The 21,482-nt window shown below is 41.9% G+C and overlaps 1 protein-coding gene across 1 annotated transcript in view; it reads left to right on the top strand.

Moving 5' to 3' along the window:
• Nucleotides 1-5,277: 5,277 nt before the first annotated feature.
• The window catches only part of LOC112253924 (transmembrane protein 163-like), a 39,792-nt gene continuing 23,587 nt past the window's right edge, over nt 5,278-21,482 (top strand). The window contains exons 1-4 of the mRNA XM_024426033.2: nt 5,278-5,548; nt 6,479-6,598; nt 17,304-17,347; nt 20,162-20,253. Coding sequence (XP_024281801.1) covers nt 5,371-5,548; nt 6,479-6,598; nt 17,304-17,347; nt 20,162-20,253 — 434 coding nt within the window. The 5' untranslated portion in view covers nt 5,278-5,370. The remainder of the gene's footprint in view (nt 5,549-6,478; nt 6,599-17,303; nt 17,348-20,161; nt 20,254-21,482) is intronic.

Below are 21,482 nucleotides of genomic sequence, written 5' to 3'. Positions count from 1 at the left end.
GTGAATATTTTGTTAATTGTGGACAAACCTGCAAAAGAGAGATGAACTACAGAAGTTATAACAGTTATTCCTTCTGTTCATAGACACTGACAATACAGTACATGTACCCACATATAGTAAAACCTTTCAGTATTGAACACTGTGTGCAAAAAACAATGTTTAATAATAATGCTTTTACAACTCCTGTAAAGGGGTGATACAGCATATCCTTAGAGCAAGGGGAAAGAAGATGCAGGGTCATAGGTCGTGTTGAGTATGTTATTTGTAAACCCATTTAATAGCCAGACCTTCATACAAACTTGCTATGCTGAATTATTGACGTACGATCGAACAGGCTGCTTGCTATATGCTGCCGTATGCTGCCAGAACGCCCACAAGCGAGTCACAATGGGTGGCCTAAGCTTTACCGCTATCTAGTGTACGTGCCGTCGCTTGTGGGCGTGCTGGCAGCATATAGCAGCAAGTTTGGCTGTATGTCAAGAATTCAGCATAGCAAGTTTGTATGAAGGTCTGGTTATTAAATGGGTACATAGTTCAATAGTAATATACTCTAAAACGCTCTGGTGACAAACACACTTTGCTGCCCTGTTTCCAATTGTCCACATGGCTGGGAGAACCTAAGTAAGTGAATACATTTCGAAAGTGTAAAACAAACAATATATTAGCAACAGTGCAGGTTAACTCAAATGGGCTAGCTAGTTGGCTAGCTATCTAACCAACTTCACATACTGTATAGATAACGTTAGCTAGCTAAGTGAATGAAATATCAGTATATCTTGATAAATTTATCACGAAAAACAAACCCCAAATGCATTTGTAGGTAGCTAACGTAAACTCACCCCATTCCGTACAAATGTGCGCAACATTCAAACGAGGCTACAAAGAACTAATGGGACTGTGTTGACTTCAAAATCGAGGGTGTGAACTAGGTTTCTATTCAAGTGTTGATCGACATGGTGATGGCTCTATAGTATTGGAGAAAAGTTGAAAAAACTGACCCTCAGTTACATTGTGACGTGTCATGCCGTAACGTACAGCACGCATAAAGCAACAATTTCTGTCTTACAATCTCTCTCCACCAGGTGTAGCACTTCTCTCATCCTTTAAAAACAAGAAATGGACAGTAAGGGGGGGGGGTGTACCTAGTCATTTTTTGCATCATCATTGCATGCGATCATCATTCTCAAAGTGGCTGTTTACTTCTAAGATCACTTTAGCGCTGCCCTAAAAACCCGATTCAAATTTGACACAAACCTTCAAATAGGTATGTAATGACACATTATATAAACTCTTTATAGTGTTTTATTTACATTTTAGAGGCGATAAGGTGATAAGTTGGAGAGATCGAGGGAAAAAAAGCAATTTTCCCACACATCTCTCCTTCTCACTATCACGCATTAGTTTCACTTCCCCACCTGCCATTTTTAAAAAGACCTGACGGGGCTCATTGTCTTCTTATACAGAAACGGGCAGCGTGGGGTCATGTAATTGATTATGTTGGAAAGGGGAGAAATTGTGCTTTACAATGGTATTGACATTACAGTTGATCTGGAAGTATTACGTTTTTGGGGTGCTAAAATAAGGTAAATTGTACGGACCAAGGCGATGTACAAAAGTGAGTGAGTTTACGTTAGCTAGTTAACAGCCATGGTGGAGGGTGACAGGACATTAACGTTAGCCCCAACTGTCAGTGAGAGATTAGGCTATTCTGGATAAGGCAGGCACTTTTGTGTAGTTCCTGTCCCTAGAAGTGAGGATGGAGATAATAGTAACATAATATTCAGTGTGGTGTAATTTGACTATAATGAAGTCTGTTTCTTGTGAGGTTTTATGTCCTCATAAAGAGAGATATTGTCACGTTCTGACCTTTATTTCCGTTGTTTTGTCATTATTTAGTATGGTCAGGGCGTGAGTTGGGGTGGGCAGTCTATGTTTGTTTTTCTATGATTTGGGTATTTCTATGTTTCGGCCTAGTATGGTTCTCAATCAGAGGCAGGTGTCATTAGTTGTCTCTGAGAATCATACTTAGGTAGCCTGGGTTTCACTGTGTGTTTGTGGGTGTTTGTTTCCGTGTCTGTGTTTTTCAACACACGGTACTGTTTTGGGTTTCGTTCATTCCATGTTTATTGTTTTTGTATTCAGTTGTTCATGTGTACTATTTCGTATTAAAAGAACCATGGACACTTACCACGCTGCATATTGGTCCTCCGATCCTTTTCGCCTCTCCTCTTCGGAAGAAGAGGAGGAAATCCCTTACAGATATGAAAGCCTGTCTATATATGAAGAGGTCCCAATGAAGAGCAGTGGTTCTCAGTCCTGGTCCTGGGGGCTCAAAGGGGTGTACATTTTTGTTTTTGTCTTAGCACTGCACAGCTGATTCAAATTATCAACTCATCAAGCTTCAAGTGGTATTTATGTATTCTTTTGTGACCCTATCCTTGATATGATCCTGTTATTGTCACATGCACATATGTGTGGCCATGCCTCTATCGGTCCAATGTTATCATGATTTGTTATCAGGGATATTATACTTTAGTAATCTACAATGATCTGGTGATGTAAAACTCAAATAATTACATTATTATTAATTGTCTTCCATATTCCTACAGATACCTTGTAACTGGAGATTCATTCAAAGCGATTGCCTACAGTTAACGTGTAGGGCACTGCACGGTTGGGTGACCAGGGTCATCTGGGACTGAGGAATTCAGGTGTGTGAAGGCTACCTGTGTCCTGCATAACTTCACCAGGAGGGGATATGCAGCCGCCGTGTGCCAGAGAAGTCTGCTGCTCTGCAGGATGTTTCAAGGATGGGGTACAACAACACAGCAAGAGAGGCAATCCGTGTGCGGGAAATCTTCACCTCCTACTTCTTTGAAGATGGTGCTGTTCCCTGGCAACACAATAGACTGCACTATGCACAACCAAAGGCTCTTTTAAGAGCCATTCACATTGCAATAAGAGTAGTCTTCCATTTACTTAGCTATGTCATTTTTGCAGTTATTCAATTTCCAGTTTCTCTCCCTTTGAGTTCTACTTCTAAGGTGAGGGTGCTGTTTAGGTAAGGGTGTGATGTCTGTACAAAAACAAAACAGGCTATTTTAAAATCACCCATATTGAAAAAATGTAGAGCAATTAGACACCCTATAACCCATACCTACACTCATGTATCAATCTGATTGATGGATTGTGTTGTGCAGTAAACAGGCTCAGGTGTATAACTGTGGCTCCTTCCACCTTCAAAGAATAGGCAAGAGGGCCAACCATGGAGAATAGTAAGACACTTCATTATTTCTATAACTACGCTATATTGTTTGCCCTTGTGTGTCCGCTCATGTTTTTTGGCAGAAAGTATCTGCAGCCACACACCGATTCCTGTTGAACAGTCTCTTTAATTACCTTATTTTCTCAAGTCTATCTCCTTCACTTCATCCCTCTTTCCTCTTCTCCCTAAATCCTCTAGGTTATATCAGCTGTGTCGGTGAAACCCTCCCACATTTGAACTGGCTACATAGATGGCACAGCATGATCAGAGGTGAGAGGTCACTTGGTCAGGTCAACAGGAAGTATTATTAAAGAGATGCTTGACATTGAAATACAGATAAGAGATGCAGTAGACCCAGAGTTAATGATCCAAGGTCAGTTTTGCATTTCACCTCTTGATTTATGATGTTAGAATAAAACAAAAACTTAAACATGCTGTCTCTCTCCTGCAGATGTTTTTATTTGAGAGGATGCCAACCCTGTCTCATCATCGCCACCTCAACTTTCGTGCCGACTAGACACTTATGTAATTGTTATGAACTGAGAGAATATTTGGGTAGCACTAATCATTAATCATATGCTGCCTTCCCTGCTCCTATGTTCTTACCTCTTTCCCTGTCTTTTACACCTCTCTCACTGCCTCTTTCTTCCTGTTTTTATAATGCACAACAGATGTGCATTGAAGTACAGATTGAACTTGTATTTATAATATTATAATATTTGTAATGCATGTATTTATAACACTTGGATTATTAACTTCTTTTAATAAAGCGTTTCACATTCTCTACTGGTTGACATGCCACACCTATCCTGTGTTTATCAGATCAATGCAGATGAAGGGCATTAGATAGAGATGAACTCGTTGTAGAGTATTTACATGATGTTTAGGAATTGTAGTGAACTGTTAAAAAAAAATCTATTTCTGTATATATGAATTACAAATCAGCCTTTAACTAGTTAAATCCTGTTTCTAGTCTATTAGTTACAATGTGTAACCATTGATGTCCCAGGATCAAGATTGGTAAACACTGTTAACATGTATAATTGTAATACATACATGCAGACACAGCATCATTCAAATACTGGAATTTGATACTCCTGGTATTGGACATGACTGAAAAATCATCTCAGACATTCATACATGAACTGCACCTTTATTTGCCAAGGTAGGTTACATGATCAGTGAATATACAAGCTACTATGTGGGGATCTCATGCATGGTAATAACTACATGTATATACGAGTTGCATCCTATACAAGTTATATTATGTTCTACTCAATCCATAAGCTTCATTAATGTCATTCAGACTATTTTGAAGTTGATACAACTGGCTATGATATGAGGTTCATAGCTAGGTTCTGAACTAATATGTATACTAAACGTTTGTGTCCATAGAAGGGCTAGATAGCCGATCCAGAAGCATACAGGGATTTTTATCCTCCACTGCACAATAAGCAAGAACATAGCTAGTTACTTTATTTCATCTATATGCATTGCATGGAAAATATCAGCAAGGCAAGCTTAAACATGTGTACATTCAATTTGCAGTAAATGCTTTAGCTAGCTAGATTCTTTACATTCACTGTTTCACAAGACGACAGCCTGGTTTGCTGGTTGTTTCAGGAGTCCCTAAAACATTAAACAACCAGAATTACAATTTCATACTCACGTCACAACACCCATGAAGCTAGCCAGCTAATGTTAGCTAGCTTGCTAAATCGCGATTTTCGAAAATTAACTTTATGATTAAAATATGCATAATCGTTTGTCTCTACATTAACTAACACATTACTGTCAACTTTTGCATGATTCGTTATGACGTTTGAATCACTTTCATTTGAATCCATTCTAGTATTTTTGTCAGCCATCTTCGAAAGTCTCCAGCCTTGGGACGCATAGCGTCAAATTCGTCATGGGAACTGCTCCCTTATGATTGGTCATCGCCCAGCGGTCGCCGCTGGTGATTTGCATAAAGTTGGGAAAAGTTTATATTTTTCACCGCCCAAAGGAACCTGGCACTCTCAGCTTTCCTTCCATTGAAATGAATGGCAAGTGGTGTTTCACCGCGCGGCATCCTGTGCTAATTGGAACCGCAATTTAGAACAATGACGGACTCAACAGCCTCAGATCGGGTGAACACCATCCCGGATCCAATTATTGTCGATCAGTCGACTGTAAACGGCCAGTGCGACCCGACACATCAACTGTCACCCAAAATCAACAGCCACCCTAAATTCAAGATGGACCAGGAGATGAAAATTAGCGATAGCGTGGAGGGGCAAGGTAGGCCGATATCTATGACAAATCAAACAAAAATAGAATAGGCATACTATTTACACTTAGACTAGGCTACTTTAGCAGAAATATCACAAATTAAACTGTCAATGCAATGCATTTGTGTTACTCAGAACGCTTATGGGCTACTCCCAGCATGTCTTGAATATCCATTATACATTGTCTCTTAGCAGACTGGATACCTGAAACAATTATGGATACGACTTTACTTGAAGGGGGTATAGTAAGGCAGCCATAACACATTTATTTAGTTTTACACTGACAGACAAGCTGCTTGACAATATCACTGATCCTACACATCTAAGAAATGCATCTGAGAAGTCTCAATGACCATCATAGTATAGCCTACATGCGGACTCCAAAATTAAAATGTCCACACCCTCTACCTCCTTATATGCAATTAACCTTGTTCAAAACACATTTTAGTTGACTGTATGTATTTATTATGCCAATTCTGTTGCAAAACATTTCGCAACAGAAACCGTTTACTCCAAACTGAAAGTTTTGCATTCAGGTAGGTTTTTTCTTCTGTTTGCTTCCAATTTGGTTCTTAAACGGTAATAGTTTCTTGTTGTTAGACATAATGATCGGCTAGTGACCAACTTGATTTAATGTCTAGAATTTAAAAAAATTGATGGCCCACAGGACCTCATTATCACTATTGTGGGACTGTAGTTGACTGTGTAACCATACACTACTATCACACCAGTCCTCACACCTCTGGGCTTTCAGTAGACTACAATACAAGGATCCTTCAAATTTGTGCATTGCTTCATTTTTCTTTTGTTTCAGAAACCAGGAATCTTCATGGCACGTAGATAATCACAAGTCTATTGTATGCAATCGACAAATTAGGATATGAGTGCTAAAAGCGTTCTGGAATCTCACCCCTGCTTATTACTGTGTTGCTTTTGACAGGCTTACTGAAGAGCAGCATGAGGCTGAAGCCCCACGAAGCTCAAAGATACCGCAAGAAAGCGTTGTGGGTCTCCTGGGTTTCCATCTTTGTGACGCTGATCCTGGCAGTAGCAGCTTTCAGTGAGCATACGTTACTTTGTTCTCTCTGAGGGAATAAGCCTGGTCCCAGATCTGTTTCTGTTGTGTTGATAAGACAGCACAAACAGATCTGGGACCAGGCAATGTCTTCCTGGTGATGATTTTTCTATGCAACAGTTCCCTTTAGACTCTGATGAACCTGTCAATTTTACAAATCTTATGTGGCGTGCTGTATGGGTATATCTACTCTAACACATAATATACGGTACACATACCATATTGCACATGTGTACTAAACGCACTACATGGCCAAAAGTATATGTGGGCACCCATTCAACTGAGTGTATTTGACTATTTCAGCCACACTTGTTGCTGACAGGTGTATAAAATCGAGCACACAGTTCTGCTGGGGGTCAAGGAGTTATTCATAGACTGTTACTAGTTTGTTTCTGTTCAACTTTCCTCCATGTAACATTAGACATCTGTGGTGGACACATTGACAATAAAGCAAACAAAGCATGTTCGAATAGTTATTGAAAAGCTCTGATTTCTCTGTATTGTATTAGAATACATTAAGTTCTATAGTTCTCACTATCTCTTTTGTGTGATATAGCTCCACAAGGTTTCCTCAGGATGACTTGTGTTGTGCTTGGGGTTGCAGTGTCGTGTATGGAATCAGCTTTTTTTCCCAGCCAGTGTATGAATCTCAACCCTTCTTATTACAGTTCATGAGACATGCTTGTATACTACACTGCTCAAAAAAATAAAGGGAACACTTAAACACAATGTAACTCCAAGTCAATCACACTTCTGTGAAATCAAACTGTCCACTTAGGAAGCAACACTGATTGACAATAAATTCCACATGCTGTTGTGCAAATGGAATAGACAACAGGTGGAAATTATAGGCAATTAGCAAGACACACCCAGTAAAGGAGTGGTTCTGCAGGTGGTGACCACAGACCACTTCTCAGTTCCTACGCTTCCTGGCTGATGTTTTGGTCACTTTTGAATGCTGGCGGTGCTTTCACTCTAGTGGTAGCATGAGACAGAGTCTACAACCCACACAAGTGGCTCAGGTAGTGCAGCTCATCCTGGATGGCACATCAATGCGAGCTGTGGCAAGAAGGTTTGCTGTGTCTGTCAGCTTAGTGTCCAGAGCATGGAAGCGCTTCCAGGAGACAGGCCAGGACATCAAGAGACGTGGAGGAGGCCGTAGGAGGGCAACAACCCAGCAGCAGGACCGCTACCTCCGCCTTTGCAAGGAGGAGCAGGAGGAGCACTGCCAGAGCCCTGAAAAATGACCTCCCAGCAGGCCACAAATGTGCATGTGTCTGCTCAAACGGTCAGAAACAGACTCCATGAGGGCCCAACGTCCACAGGTGGGGGTTGTGCTTACAGCCCAACACCGTGCAGGACGTTTGGCATTTGCCAGAGAACACCAAGATTGGCAAATTCGCCACTGGCACCCTGTGCTCTTCACAGATGAAAGCAGGTTCACACTGAGCACGTGACAGACGTGACAGAGTCTGGAGACGCCGTGGAGAACGTTCTGCCTGCAACATCCTCCAGCATGACCGGTTTGGTGGTGGGTCAGTCATGGTGTTGGGTGGCATTTCTTTGGGGGGCCGCACAGCCCTCCATGTGCTCGCCAGAGGTAGCCTGACTGCCATTAGGTACCGAGATGAGATCCACAGAACCCTTGTGAGACCATATGCTGGTGCGCTTGGCCCTGGGTTCCTCCTAATGCAAGACAATGCTAGACCTCATGTGGCTGGAGTGTCAGCAGTTCCTGCAAGAGGAAGGCATTGATGCTATGGACTGGCCCGCCCGTTCCCCAGACCTGACTCCAATTGAGCACATCTGTGACATCATGTCTCACTCCATCCACCAACGCCACGTTGCACCACAGACTGTCCAGGAGTTGGCGGATGCTTTAGTCCAGGTCTGGGAGGAGATCCCTCAGGAGACCATCCGCCACCTCATCAGGAGCATGCCCAGGCGTTGTAGGAGGTCATACAGGCACGTGGAGGCCACACACACTACTGAGCCTCATTTTGACTTGTTTTAACGACATTACATCAGTTGGATCAGCCTGTAGTGTGGTTTTCCACTTTCATTTTGAGTGTGACTCCAAATCCAGACCTTCATGGGTTGATAAATTTGATTTCCATTGATAATTTTTGCGTGATTTTTGTTGTCAGCACATTCAACTATGTAAAGAGAATTATTTAATAAGAATATTTCATTCATTCAGATCTAGGATGTGATATTTTATTTTTTTGAGTAGTGTATATTTCCAAGTCGGTCAGGTCATGACGTTTCAAATGGGACTGAGAATGTTATGTAATTTGCATTTTTGGGGGTGAAAAGAGCTGCCCACTCCATTGTGGAGTAATAGTGAAGACATCCAAACTATGAATTAACACACATGGAATCATGTATTAACCAAAAGTTAAACAAATCAAATAATATTTTATATTAGAGATCCTTCAAAGTAGCCACCCTTTGCCTTGATGACAGCGTTGCACACTCTTTGCATTCTCAACTTTGGACTTGTACTGTACATTAACCACATGTACACACCCCTTCGCAGTTCTGAATTCAATGAAAGCCAATATTGATTGATCATATTGCATTATCACACCAGTGGTGTAGGTTAAGTAATTAACGTTATTTGACATTGAGATTAATCCAAAACGGATGTTTTGGTGTGCACTGTATCATCAGTGTGTCTTTTCTGTGTAAGAAAAGTGACTGGCTATTATGGATATATATTGCACCTAGGGTCTTTCTCTGTACTGTAGATGTCGACCTGAACGATGGCAACTGGGGCATGCAAACAGGAAAATATTAGCATTAAGGAAACACTGTCTCAACCATTTTTTGGGGGGTTTTTTGTGCACATTCTCAGTGATGCGTGCAGTTGCACTAATACATTTGCCTGGGGTCATATAGATTCCTTGGTGCGAAGATCAATAGGGATGTGTTCAAGATGATCAACGTGGAAAGCACAGCTAGCTTGCTTGTGTTATTTAATTGTCCTCTGCTTGCTGAGTCTTTATGTGATTTCAAAGATACTTGACCACAATTAAATCACACTACGGAAATTGCATTTTCTAAGCTGCTTGTCATCTGTGACAGGTTTTAAGGGGGAGAGAGGTAGGGAAGAATGTGCGCCATCCAGGCTGATTGTAAGGAACAAAAATTTCCCAGATACTTCACATCGTCCTCAGGATACAATTAACAAGCATTTAGTGGCACGTCATTGGCTCTCAAATGGCAGATTAATTTGCATTCCATTTGAGGCCAGTCTCTCGCCCTCGTCTGTCAATTTACTCAACTCTGACTGTTTTGACGATGTGGATTTCTCCACCCCTGTTCCAGGTGGAGCTTCTGTTTCGCTCTTCCTGCCCCCTCATTCGTTGGATGTCGGTTCCACAATTGCCGTGTGTGTTCACTCTTTGAAAATGTGTTGTGCTTATTGGATTACACTAAATAATACCTTTTTTTTTTTGAATTTCAATAGCTTTTCCTTGGTTTGCTTTACAAATACCTTTTTTTTCTTTTTGACTGCTTTTTGGGTAGCCTGAATATCAATTTCACAACAAATCACATTACCCAACACAGGGCTTAGTGAAATACCAGCCACATGTCACCATGCTGTCTGTTCCCTGTGTTTTGAGTGGGAGTGCCCTACCGGTCTAGATGGTGGCTGAGCGATCGATGCCAGGGCCTACGGCCCTGAGGCACACCCTGAATACAGATTACATCGCTCTGTGTACCCTGGAGAGAGACAGAAACATGCACAGACGTGTGCACATGCAGTTATGCACGCACGCCCAACCACACAGACATACAATTGAGATGCTATATACAACTTCAAGGCCACATGCACAGTAAAAACAAACCAAAAAGGAACAATCTAAACGAGAGACTGGGGGAGATGCGTCCTATTATTAATGCATTCAGAACTGTGCGCGTTTATAAGCTGGCGCGCAATCCCCCAAAGAGTCTGTAGTCTAAAAAATAAGAGCTGCAGGATGTGCATTTTGAGAGAAACTCTCCCTTCTCTGTTCTCACACGAGCAGACTGAGTGATGAAGGGGACTGAGGCTCAGAGTAGTGGGTGTAGGGGCATGGAGTTGACGAAGTGATTTGGGGGGGTGTTAACGGTATGCAGAAACTCCATACCGTACCATACTCTGTAGGCTAGGTAAGGGCCTACGGAATGTCTGTGCTTGTCCCAGCTATTTCTATGCACAACACACACACACGCACAACATTATACATGGTTTAATAATTCAGTATCACAATTTCACAGTTCACCAGCGCTTGTTTTGCCAATAATTTTAGAATCATGCTGACCAAGCAAGCATTCAACCACACCAGTAAACAAATATACAAATAAAATCGTAATATTATAGTGTACTAAGGAATATTACGGGGAAAACACTGTGCTGATAACCCTCCTAATAGTAAATTGTGTCATCTAGGACTGGACTTAGTCTCATGTTGGTAAACAAATGGAGGAATATTAGGGGGAAAACACATCTGCGGTTATATTACCGTTTGATAGTAAAGAGTGTAGTGAACTCCATTTCAACTGATTAACCTGCTCTCAATTGCTGCTCTCACTGATGGAGATACAGCTGGCACACTGACACTGCTCTACAGGCCATAGGTTAAGCCTAATGCTCTTGGGGGGGGGGGGACTGGCATTGGCCCCAACACGAGTGTTATTCATTGATGCCAGGCTTCCCCCAAAAATGTACCAATAGACATTTAAATTAATATTTGGTCTGTTTTTCTTAATTTTCCTTCAATTGAGAGGCTGAATGTATCTCCCAGAGAAAGCATCCAAAGCGCGCAAAACAGCGCCCCTCTCTCTGTAGGCCATCTATCTGATTCTGTCTGGTCCAAATGAGTATGACATTGTTTCCCCCTGTAGCATTGAATGCAAGGGCAGCCTGTGAGTATTTGCCCTCCTTGATTTTAAATAAAATCATTACCTGTCAACGTTGCGCTAAATCGAGTGGACTCAACTGTTACTGGTCCTGGCGCAAACAAGTCTCAAGAGAAGCCAGTTTGGATTTGGCTTCACACCAATCACATCACAATAAAAACCAAACATCATTGACAGAAAAAAAACTGGAATTGTTGCATATCATTGTTTTGTTCTCCTCTGGTGGCTGGCCAGCTAAACTGGTTCCTTTCCTAAATTAACCATGGATGGGGATTTGGACTTGTGGTTTTACTTAATTCTCTGTACTGGCCTATGATTATAATGGCGATTCTGATCCAACCATAAATTCATACACTATGCCCCTGGCCTGAGAGGATGAAGTTCAATCTGTAGCTAAATGTAGTAAGCTAATGTTAACTAGTTTCTTTCATGGGCAATGATGAGCCAGCTAAGTGTGTAGCCAACTGAATGGCAGTCAGACAATTTCGGCAACATGAAAAAGAGGCTGGCATTGGTGTTTCTCTACAAGTATCGTGAGTCAACTTGTTTTTTTCTACTTATACACACAGTACCATGGACAACATCATATTTAGCTTACGTTGATTGGACAAAATTGTTTTAGCTACCTTTTAATTGTCACAGTAATAGACTAAGCATAGGTGATTTGAGCAAGTTGAAATGGTGCTGGAACAGTGGAGGCAGCCCCTGTTTTATTTGTGACTTGTGGTAACTCTCTGTGGTTCTAAATCACTAGTTATTTAGTAGTCTGAAAATGTAGGAAACATTAACTTGATTGACCATGCTGTAGGTCATAACTGTTTGTTACATGCAATATGCTTTGTGGACAGGTGGACAAAACTCTCCAGTTTTGTGATGAAACAAAGTTGTTGTTGACTTTATTCTGCCACTGTCTTCTTGTCTCTGCCTTAGGCTTACTGTATATATCACAGTGGCAAGGCATAGGAACTAACAGGTTATTAGAGCAAACACAAAGATCACAACACACAGGTTGTAATATTGCATTCATGCTTGGCTTCCCCAGCTTTTTTATTTATTTATTTATAACTGCTACTGCAACAGTCTGTCTGGGTAGCTACTCTGTCCAGTGTATTTTCTGACTCTGCCCACTGTCTCATATAGGATCTTTGAACCTTAAGGTTCCTTTCAAAACCTAGGCAGAGCTAGCATATTTGTTTAAAACTCTCTCCACTCTTGACATATTTCCTGAGACTGAGATGGTGTTCTCTTGGACATTTCACATGGATATATATTAACACTTGCATATTTTTTGTCAGATCTTTGATCCCTGTCAAAGGACTTGATCATAGTCAGATCCTGTCTGCATTGACACTTACAAAGAGAATTGACACAGAAATTAAGTAATCTGGAGTGGTTGAGGATCCAAAGAACTCTCGTCTATAATGTGGAAAGGGACTGACTTGTGTCACTGTCTCTCCGGAGACCCATCTCCCATCTGCTCTGATGTCTCTGTCACTCTGGGTGACCGGAGTAGATAGCGCCAGAGGGCGGAAGAGAACGACAAAGATGTGCATGTAGGTGATCATACAGAGATTAGTGTTGTCACTGTGTGCTGTAGCTTGGAAAGTAAACAAATGTAACATTAGGCTGTTTGTTTCCAACAATAGGACTGTTTTCCTCAAGAAATGGAGTGCTCTTACATTTTTTCCCCCATCGTAAACAAGATGAATTGGTTAAACTAACTCTTCAACCTCATACGCTGCCTGAGCCATTGAATTCCTAGCTTCCTGGTGGTGCAGCTGGTTAAGACGTGTCAATAGGTAAGTTACATGTGTTTGAGACGAGGGGTTTCTCAAATGCTCCGAGCACGCAAAGTGGACCACGGGACAGGTTGGCGTATGAGTCAAAATCAAAGTATGAGAAATGGAGGGCAGTTCTCAGATGTGTTCTAAGCATGCATCGACGCAAGCTTCAACTGAAATATGCGCAGTATTGTTGACGAAATATAACGCAACCACCTAAAAAAAAATACGCAAAATGTCCTGAAGTCAATGGCGGCTGGTTTTGAGCTGACGTGAGAACTCGGACATTGGAATGAGAAGTTGTCTAACTCTCCTCATATGATGCCTGACTAACCATAATGTGTCAATTTTGGTCTGTTTAACTCCATAGAATAACCTCTGTGCCTAGACTGACAAAATGTGTAGCTAGCTAGCCACCCACAAAGAATTTGTAGCTAACGCTGGCCATTTACCTTTCATAACATTTGTTTTGGTCTTTTTTTTTTCTTTCTTTTTTTTTTAACATGTAAAACTAGTTGGCCAGCTAGATTAATTATCTCAGTTCACTGGTCATGATGGCAACACCCATCCGTAGCACGCACTCCAGCAGGTGTATCTCACTGATCATCCCTAAAGCCAACACCTCATTTGGCCGCCTTTCGTTCCAGTTCTCTGCTGCCTGTGACTGGAACGAATTGCAAAAATCGCTGAAGTTGGAGACTTATCTCCCTCACCAACTTCAAACATCTGCTATCTGAGCAGCTAACCGATCGCTGCAGCTGTACATAGTCTATCGGTAAATAGCCCACCCATTTTTACCTACCTCATCCCCATACTGTTTTTATTTATTTACTTTTCTGCTCTTTTGCACACCAATATCTCTACCTGTACATGACCATCTGATCATTTATCACTCCAGTGTTAATCTGCAAAATTGTAATCATTCGCCTACCTCCTCATGCCTTTTGCACACAATGTATATAGACTTTTTGTTCTTTTTTTTTGTTCTACTGTGTTATTGACTTGTTAATTGTTTACTCCATGTGTAACTCTGTGTTGTCTGTTCACGCTATGCTTTATCTTGGCCAGGTCGCAGTTGCAAATGAGAACTTGTTCTCAACTAGTCTACCTGGTTAAATAAAATAAAAATAATACAATTCACATATAGCTGATAATTATGAACGTTGCAGTACATTTTTATGCATTCTCCACACTCCTCCTCACAGGAACGTACTCAAGAGAACACCCTTGGAGAATGCATATTGAGAAACACCCAGATGATCAAACATTGAATATCAGTATGGGTTCTTGAGGAAGTAAGCGGTACTGTTACTTAATCAGTGTGACTCCTGTTACACCATGATACCTACGAGTAATGTGACAACACTAAGATGGATGCCTTTACTGTGCTGCGTTGGTTTAAGCCCTCTTAAACCCTTTCTCTGCGACACTTGATCTGGCTTGACAAAGTGAGGAGAATTGATCACTTCTGCCTTCATCTGTAAACGACTGGTCACTAACCTAATCTGTTCTGTCACACGGAGACCCTAGCTGTGCCCGAAATGGCACCCTATTCCCTATATAGTGCCTTATGGGCCCTGTTCAAAAGTGTGCTATATAGGGGGAAAAGGTGTCATTTCGGGTGTAGTCTTTCTGTTCTCTGTGTGGCTGGTGTTCTGTCAGGGTGATGTGCCAGCCTCTGTCACCGTGACGATGAGTGGAGGGTGGGAGGTTTGACATGGACTGGGATGACCCAGAAAGATCTGTTTTGTCACCCACCGTGTGTCACTGTTTAGACGGATAAATGGATGGGGGCTTTACACCCCAGGAGGACTTCAGAAAGAAAACCTGGGTCTTGTTCATTAGGGCACGCAAGCTAAATCATTTTTAAATGATAGTTTCTTATTGGACAAGTCCAGGTAGTTCCTCCCCGTTTCAGTCTTTTCTTCTGTTTGGTGCCTTTTTTATGAACGCTACCTAGAATAGTAAAAGCCTTATTGGTCGCTTATCATTATTGGTCTCTTAAATAAAATGGTACTGTAGTGGAAAGAGATGAGGTAGTCATTCAAACATCGTGTTAAACACTATTGCAGACCGAATGAGCATTCAACTTATGTGACTTGTGAAGCAAATGTTTACCCCTAAACTTATTTAGACTTGTTCTAAAAAAGGGCTTGAATACTTATTGACCCAAGATATTTCAGATTTTAATTCATAATTCATTTGTAAAAACAATGCATTGTGTCTTGGCCAGTGGGGGAAAAAATCTACATTTTCTGCAGTTTCAGGTACACCCATCCAGTACAGGGTCGGACCCCCTTTTCCTCCAGAACAGCCTGAATTCTTTGTCGGCAAGGTTCCACAGGGATGTTGGTCCATGCGGACACGATGGCATCATGCAGTTGCCCACTGGAGCCGCTTCTTGTTTTTAGCTGATAGGAGTAGAACCCAGTGTGGTTGTCTGCTGCAATTAACCCGTCTGTGACAAGAATCGCCAATTTGTGTGTTCCGAGATGCCGTTCGGCACACCACTGTTGTACTGCTCCATCATTTGTCTTTGTGGCCTGCCTGTTAGCTTGCACCATTCTTGCCTTTCTACTTCTACCTCTCTCAACGAGCTGACAGGACTGGCGCTGACTGGATGTTTTGTTTCACTCCATTCTCAGGAAACCCTAGACGCTGTCGTGTGTGTGAAAAGCTCAGGAGGGCGGCCGTTTGAGGTACTGATTCCGGCGCGCTTGGCACTGATCACTCGTTTTTGCCCATTCTTCTAACCTTCTATCAAAATTTTTTATTTTGCCTCTTTTGCCTTTTCTTTATAGCAATCCATGGCCACTTGACTACAGTATATACATATGAAGTGGGTAAAACCGTATGTAAACATTATTAAAGTGACCACTGTTCAATGACTATGAACATAGGGCAGCGGTCTCGAAAGGTACCGGGTGGTAACCGGCTAGTAACAGTGACTAAGATCAGGGGATGGTATTTGGTGGAGGCTGGTTAGTGTTGGCTATTTAACAGCAATTGCCATACCAGGGAGTGATACAGCCCAACAGGATGCTCTCAATGGTGCATCTTTAGAAGTTTGTGGGCCTTAGGGGCTAGGCACTTTTTCATTCTCAGGTTGAGGCACTGTTGCGCCACCTTCAGTCTGTGTGGATGGACCATTTTCAGGTTGTCTGTGACGTGCACGCCGATCAACTTGAAGCTTTTCACCCTATCTACTGCGTCCCTGTGGATGGGGGCGTGCGCGCTCTGCGATCTCCTGAAGTCCACGATCAGCTCCTTGGTTTTGTTGACGTTGAGGGACAGGTTAGCGCCCTATGGGCCCTAGTCAAAAGTAGTGCATTAAATTGGGAATAGGATGCCATTATTTTGGAAAGCAAAGCCAGTTGTCATTAGCCTGGACTGCATTAGTATGGACTTTGCGTAGTCTTCAGTGCTGGGTAATCCCTCTGGTTTGGGGTTGGATGTGTTTTGAATTCCATTATGTCATGTCCTGAATAGGGTAATCACTCTGGAGTTCAACTCTGGGGTAAGGTTGTGTGTGTTTGCAGAGTCTGAGGCTACATTACAAACAGCTGTGTACACACTGGTGGGGTACTCAACCCTGTATACTGACTATGGTGTGGATGCTGAATCCTAGCACTACATTATCTTACTACTACACCTGCTAACTAAGTGTTGTAGTTGCGCCATATGAGACCTGGGTTTAGTTACTTTGAGCATTAAATTGAGCCTGTCTTATTTTGGAATGCCGGATGGGTGGGGTTTGCACTTTTTTGGACTATTCTATTGGTCCCATTGTCGCAGACGTTCAATCAAGTGTAGTTAAAAGGGAACCAATAGTGTTTGACTCCAGGGACTACTGGTAGGCTGAGTCGGTTTTGAGCTAACCGGCCGTCAGTGTTTGGTGTACAACGGGTATTCTCAAGTCACAACAGTACCACTGATATTTCATGTATGAATGTTCTTCATGTATAGTAAAACTTGTTTCTCTTGTTTTTTTTCCCCCCCAGCTGTTTCCTTCATGAGACACAGTGCCTCGGCTTTCGGATTCGCTGTAGGTACTTTTTTAAAATGCATTTTAATTTCTACTGAGCGCTATAGGGCAGATGTCATTACTAACGTTACAATCAGTGTGTTTTGAGGTCAGTTTGAGCAAGGTGAGGCACAGGATCACGGATCTTGATCACATAAAGAGTAGTAGCTGCTCATCGACAGGAGCCTGGTATAACAGACGAGTTAAATGACTTCTATGCTCGCTTCGAGGCGCGTAACACTGGAACATGCATGAGAGCATCAGCTGTTTCGGGCGACTGTGATCACACTCTCCATAGCCGATGTGAGTAAGACAGTTAAACAGGTCAACATTCTCAAGGCCAGATGGATTACCAGGTCGTGTACTCTGAGCATGCACTGACCAACTGGCAAGTGTCTTACCTGACATTTTCAACTTCTCCCTGTCGGAGTCTTTAATACCAACATGTTTCAAGCAGACCACCATAGTCCCTGTGCCCAAGAATACTAAGGTAACCTGCCTAAATGACTACCGACCTGTAGCACTCACGTTGGTAGCCATGAAGTGCTTTTAAAGGCTGGTCATGGCTCACATCAACATCATTATCCCAGAAACTCTAGACCCACTCCAATTTGCATACCGCCCCAACAGATCCACAGATGATGCAATCTCAATCGCACTCCATACAACAACCTCTCCCTCCAACGTGATCAAGACAAAGGAGATTGTGGAATACAGGAAAGGAGGACCAAGCATGCCCACATTCTCATCGACAGGGAGCAGGTTGAGAGCTTCAAGGTCCTTGGTGGCCACGTCACCAACAAACTAACATGGTCCAGGACAGTCATGAAGAGGGCACGCCAAAAGTGCCAATTCTAGGTCCAAGAGGCTTCTAAACAGCTTCAACCCCCAAGCCATAAGACTTCAGAACAGCTAATCAAATGGCTACCCAGACTATTTGCAGTGCCATCTATGTATAGTCACTTTAAATACTCTACCTACATGTACATATTACCTCAAATAACCGGTGCCCCCGCATGAATCTGCCCCTGCATGAATCGTTGAATCCGTACCAGTACCCTCTGTATATAGCCTCGCAATTATTTTACTGACGCTGTTTAATTAGTTGTTACTTTTCTCAACTTTTTTCAAATTAAATTAATTACTTGGCAGGTATTTTTCTGAACTGCTTTGTTGGTTAAGGGCTTGTAAAGTAAGCATTTCACTCTAAGGTATTCAGCCAATATGATTTGAGATCTAGCTAGTTACAGTGCCTTGCAAAGTATTCATCCCCCTTGGCTTTTTTCCTATTTTGTCACATTACCTGTAATTTAAATGGATTTTTATTTGGAATTCATGTAATGAACATACACAAAATAGTCCAAATTGGTGAATTTAGTTTAAAAAAAAATTTAAATGGAAAAGTGGTCCATGCATATGTATTCACTCCCTTTGCTATGAAGCACCTAAATAAGATCTGGTGCAACCAATTACCTTCAGAAGTCACATTAGTTAGATTGCACACAGGTGGACTTTATTTAAGACTCACATGATCTCAGTATGTATGTGTGTGTCTGTCGAAAGGCCCCAGAGTCTGCAACACCATTAAGCAAGGGGCACCACCAAGCAAGCAGAACCATGAAGACTAAGGAGCCTCTCTAAACAGGTCAGGGACAAAGTTGTGAAGTACAGATCAGGGTTGGGTTATATAAAATAAAATATCAGAAACTTTGAACATCCCACGGAGTACCATTTAAATCTATAAAAAAAATGGAAAGAATATGGCACCACAACAAACCTGCAGAAGGCATTAATAAGAGGCAACAAACAACCCTGAAGCTGCTGCAAAGCTCCACAGCGGAGATTGGATTATCTGTCCATAGGACCACTTTAAGCCTTGTACTCCACAGAGCTGGGCTTTACGGAAGTGGCTATTGCTTAAAGTAAGAAATAAGCAAACACACATTTGGTGTTCGCCAAAAGGCATGTGGGAGACTCCCCAAACATATGGAAGAAGGTACTCTGGTCAGATGAGACTAAAATGTAGCTTTTGGCCATCAAGGAAAACTCTTTGTCTGGTGCAAACCCGACACCTCATCACCCTGAGAGCACCATGTTTTTCATTGACAGGGACTGGTAAACTGGTCAGAATTGAAGGGATGATGGATGTGCTAAATACAGGGAAATTCTTGAGGGGAGTCAACACCCAGACATAAATCCAAATGAGAATCTGTGGTATAAGATTGCTGTACATCAGCGGAACCCATCCAACTTGAAGGAGCTGGAGCAGTTTTGCATTGAAGAATGGGCAAAACTCCCAGTGACTAGATGTGCCAAGCTTAGAGACATACCCCAAGAGACTTGCAGCTGTAATTGCTGCAAAAGGTGGCTCTACAAAGTATTGACTTTGGGGCTGTGGGGGGGGTAGTTCTGTTTTTGTCTCATTTCTTGTTTGTTTCACTAAAGTTTTCATCAATGGTAGGCATATGTAAATCAAATTATTAAATTCAAATCAAAAAAAAAAAAAATTTTAATTCCAGGTTGTAAAGGTGGCAAAATAGGAAAAATGCAGAGGGGGTGAATACTATCGCAAGCAACTGTATTTGGGATGCAAGATGATTCTGCGCAGAGCAACTGCAATGTAGTCGATCTCAAAAACACACTAGTTCCACAAGGGCCTGGCCATATCGAGTCCTGCTGCCTTAGGAGTCTAAGCTTGTAATTTAGGCAAGATTTTGCATTGTCTTGGAGTTATTGGGATAAGGATAACTGAAGGGTACAATAATATAAGTGGACCCCCATTTCTCATGGGTTTCTGCTGAAAAGCTGGTGAGTGTTGATGTTTACCCTCTGCAGTTTGATGCCGCCCTGGACGTGCTGTCCTCCATCATCGTGGTGTGGCGCTATAGTAATGCCTCCGCCGTTCACTCTGCACACAGGGAGTACATGTGAGTAGATATAGCACCACCATATTTGTTGTTTTTGATGACCAGCAAAACTATATAAAGCCTAAATTATACTAGCACTGTTCTTTTCAGCACACTAAGCTCTCTTCAGCATAAGCGCTGCAGTGATTACAATGCATTTCATTCTTTGTGCAGGGATTGGGACTGTAGTGTACAGTATTAGAACCCCAGCATTGTCTCTCCTCCACCTTACTCAGTGCACTGTAAATGGCTGTGTGCCCATACAAAAAGAATACATGTCAAATGTGCGTTTTCACATGTGAATTCGCTGTTTTCACATGTGAATTCGCTGTTTTCACATGTTGAGCTTAAATTTACATGTAAAACAACTCCACATTTAAAAATGTCACTTTTTGCAAGTTTAATCATGTGAAAATGTCACATTTTCAGGTTCATATGCAGGAAAAGTCCCCCAAAAATGGTGCTATACATGATTCTGTATACAGTGCATTTCAATCGCAGATAAAGACGCTAGGTTACTTAAGATAGAAACGAGGGAGGTTGGTCGGGGAGGATTGGTGAGTGTACTGTATATCGCGAATGTCGAGCAACCCAAAGGTTGCGTTCAAATCTCATCACGGATAACTTTAATATTTTTGCTAATTAACTACTTAGCATGTTAGCCAACCCTAACATTAATCCTTTAACCACTTAGCTAGCGTGTTAACTAACCGTAATTTTAACCCCTAACCTTAAAGCTAACATTGGCTGCCTAGCTAATGTTATGAAGAAAGGCACACACAAAGTACATTTTGAATAAGTAATTTGTCTTTCACAATAAGCTGTGTGTTGCATGGACTCCGTGCAAAATGATAGTGGTCCCTCAGTTGAGCAATGAAAAAAAAAAAAAAAATGGAACATCCCTTTAAGCATGGTGAAGTTTTTCATTACACCTTGTATGAATACATCCAGTCACTACAAAGATACAGCCGTCCTTCTTAAACCTCAGATTTAACCATGAGGCCAATGGTGACTTTAAAACGGTTACAAAACCTCTTTGCCAAGGCTCCTGGCACTGCCAAGGCTGCCAACATTGTGGTTACTCCACAATACTAACCAGAGTGAAAAACAGGAAGCCTGTACAGAAATATTGAAAAACATGCATCCTTTTTGCAACAAGTTACTAAAGTAATTCTGCAAAAAATGTGCCAAAGCAATCAGTTGTCTTGAATACAAAGTGTTATGTTTGGTGCAAATCCTATACAACACAT

This window comes from Oncorhynchus tshawytscha, linkage group LG14, assembly GCF_018296145.1.
Source record: "Oncorhynchus tshawytscha isolate Ot180627B linkage group LG14, Otsh_v2.0, whole genome shotgun sequence".
NCBI lineage: Eukaryota > Metazoa > Chordata > Actinopteri > Salmoniformes > Salmonidae > Oncorhynchus > Oncorhynchus tshawytscha.
Note: the sequence above shows the minus strand (reverse complement) of the source record. Positions and strands in the feature narration are given on the sequence as shown.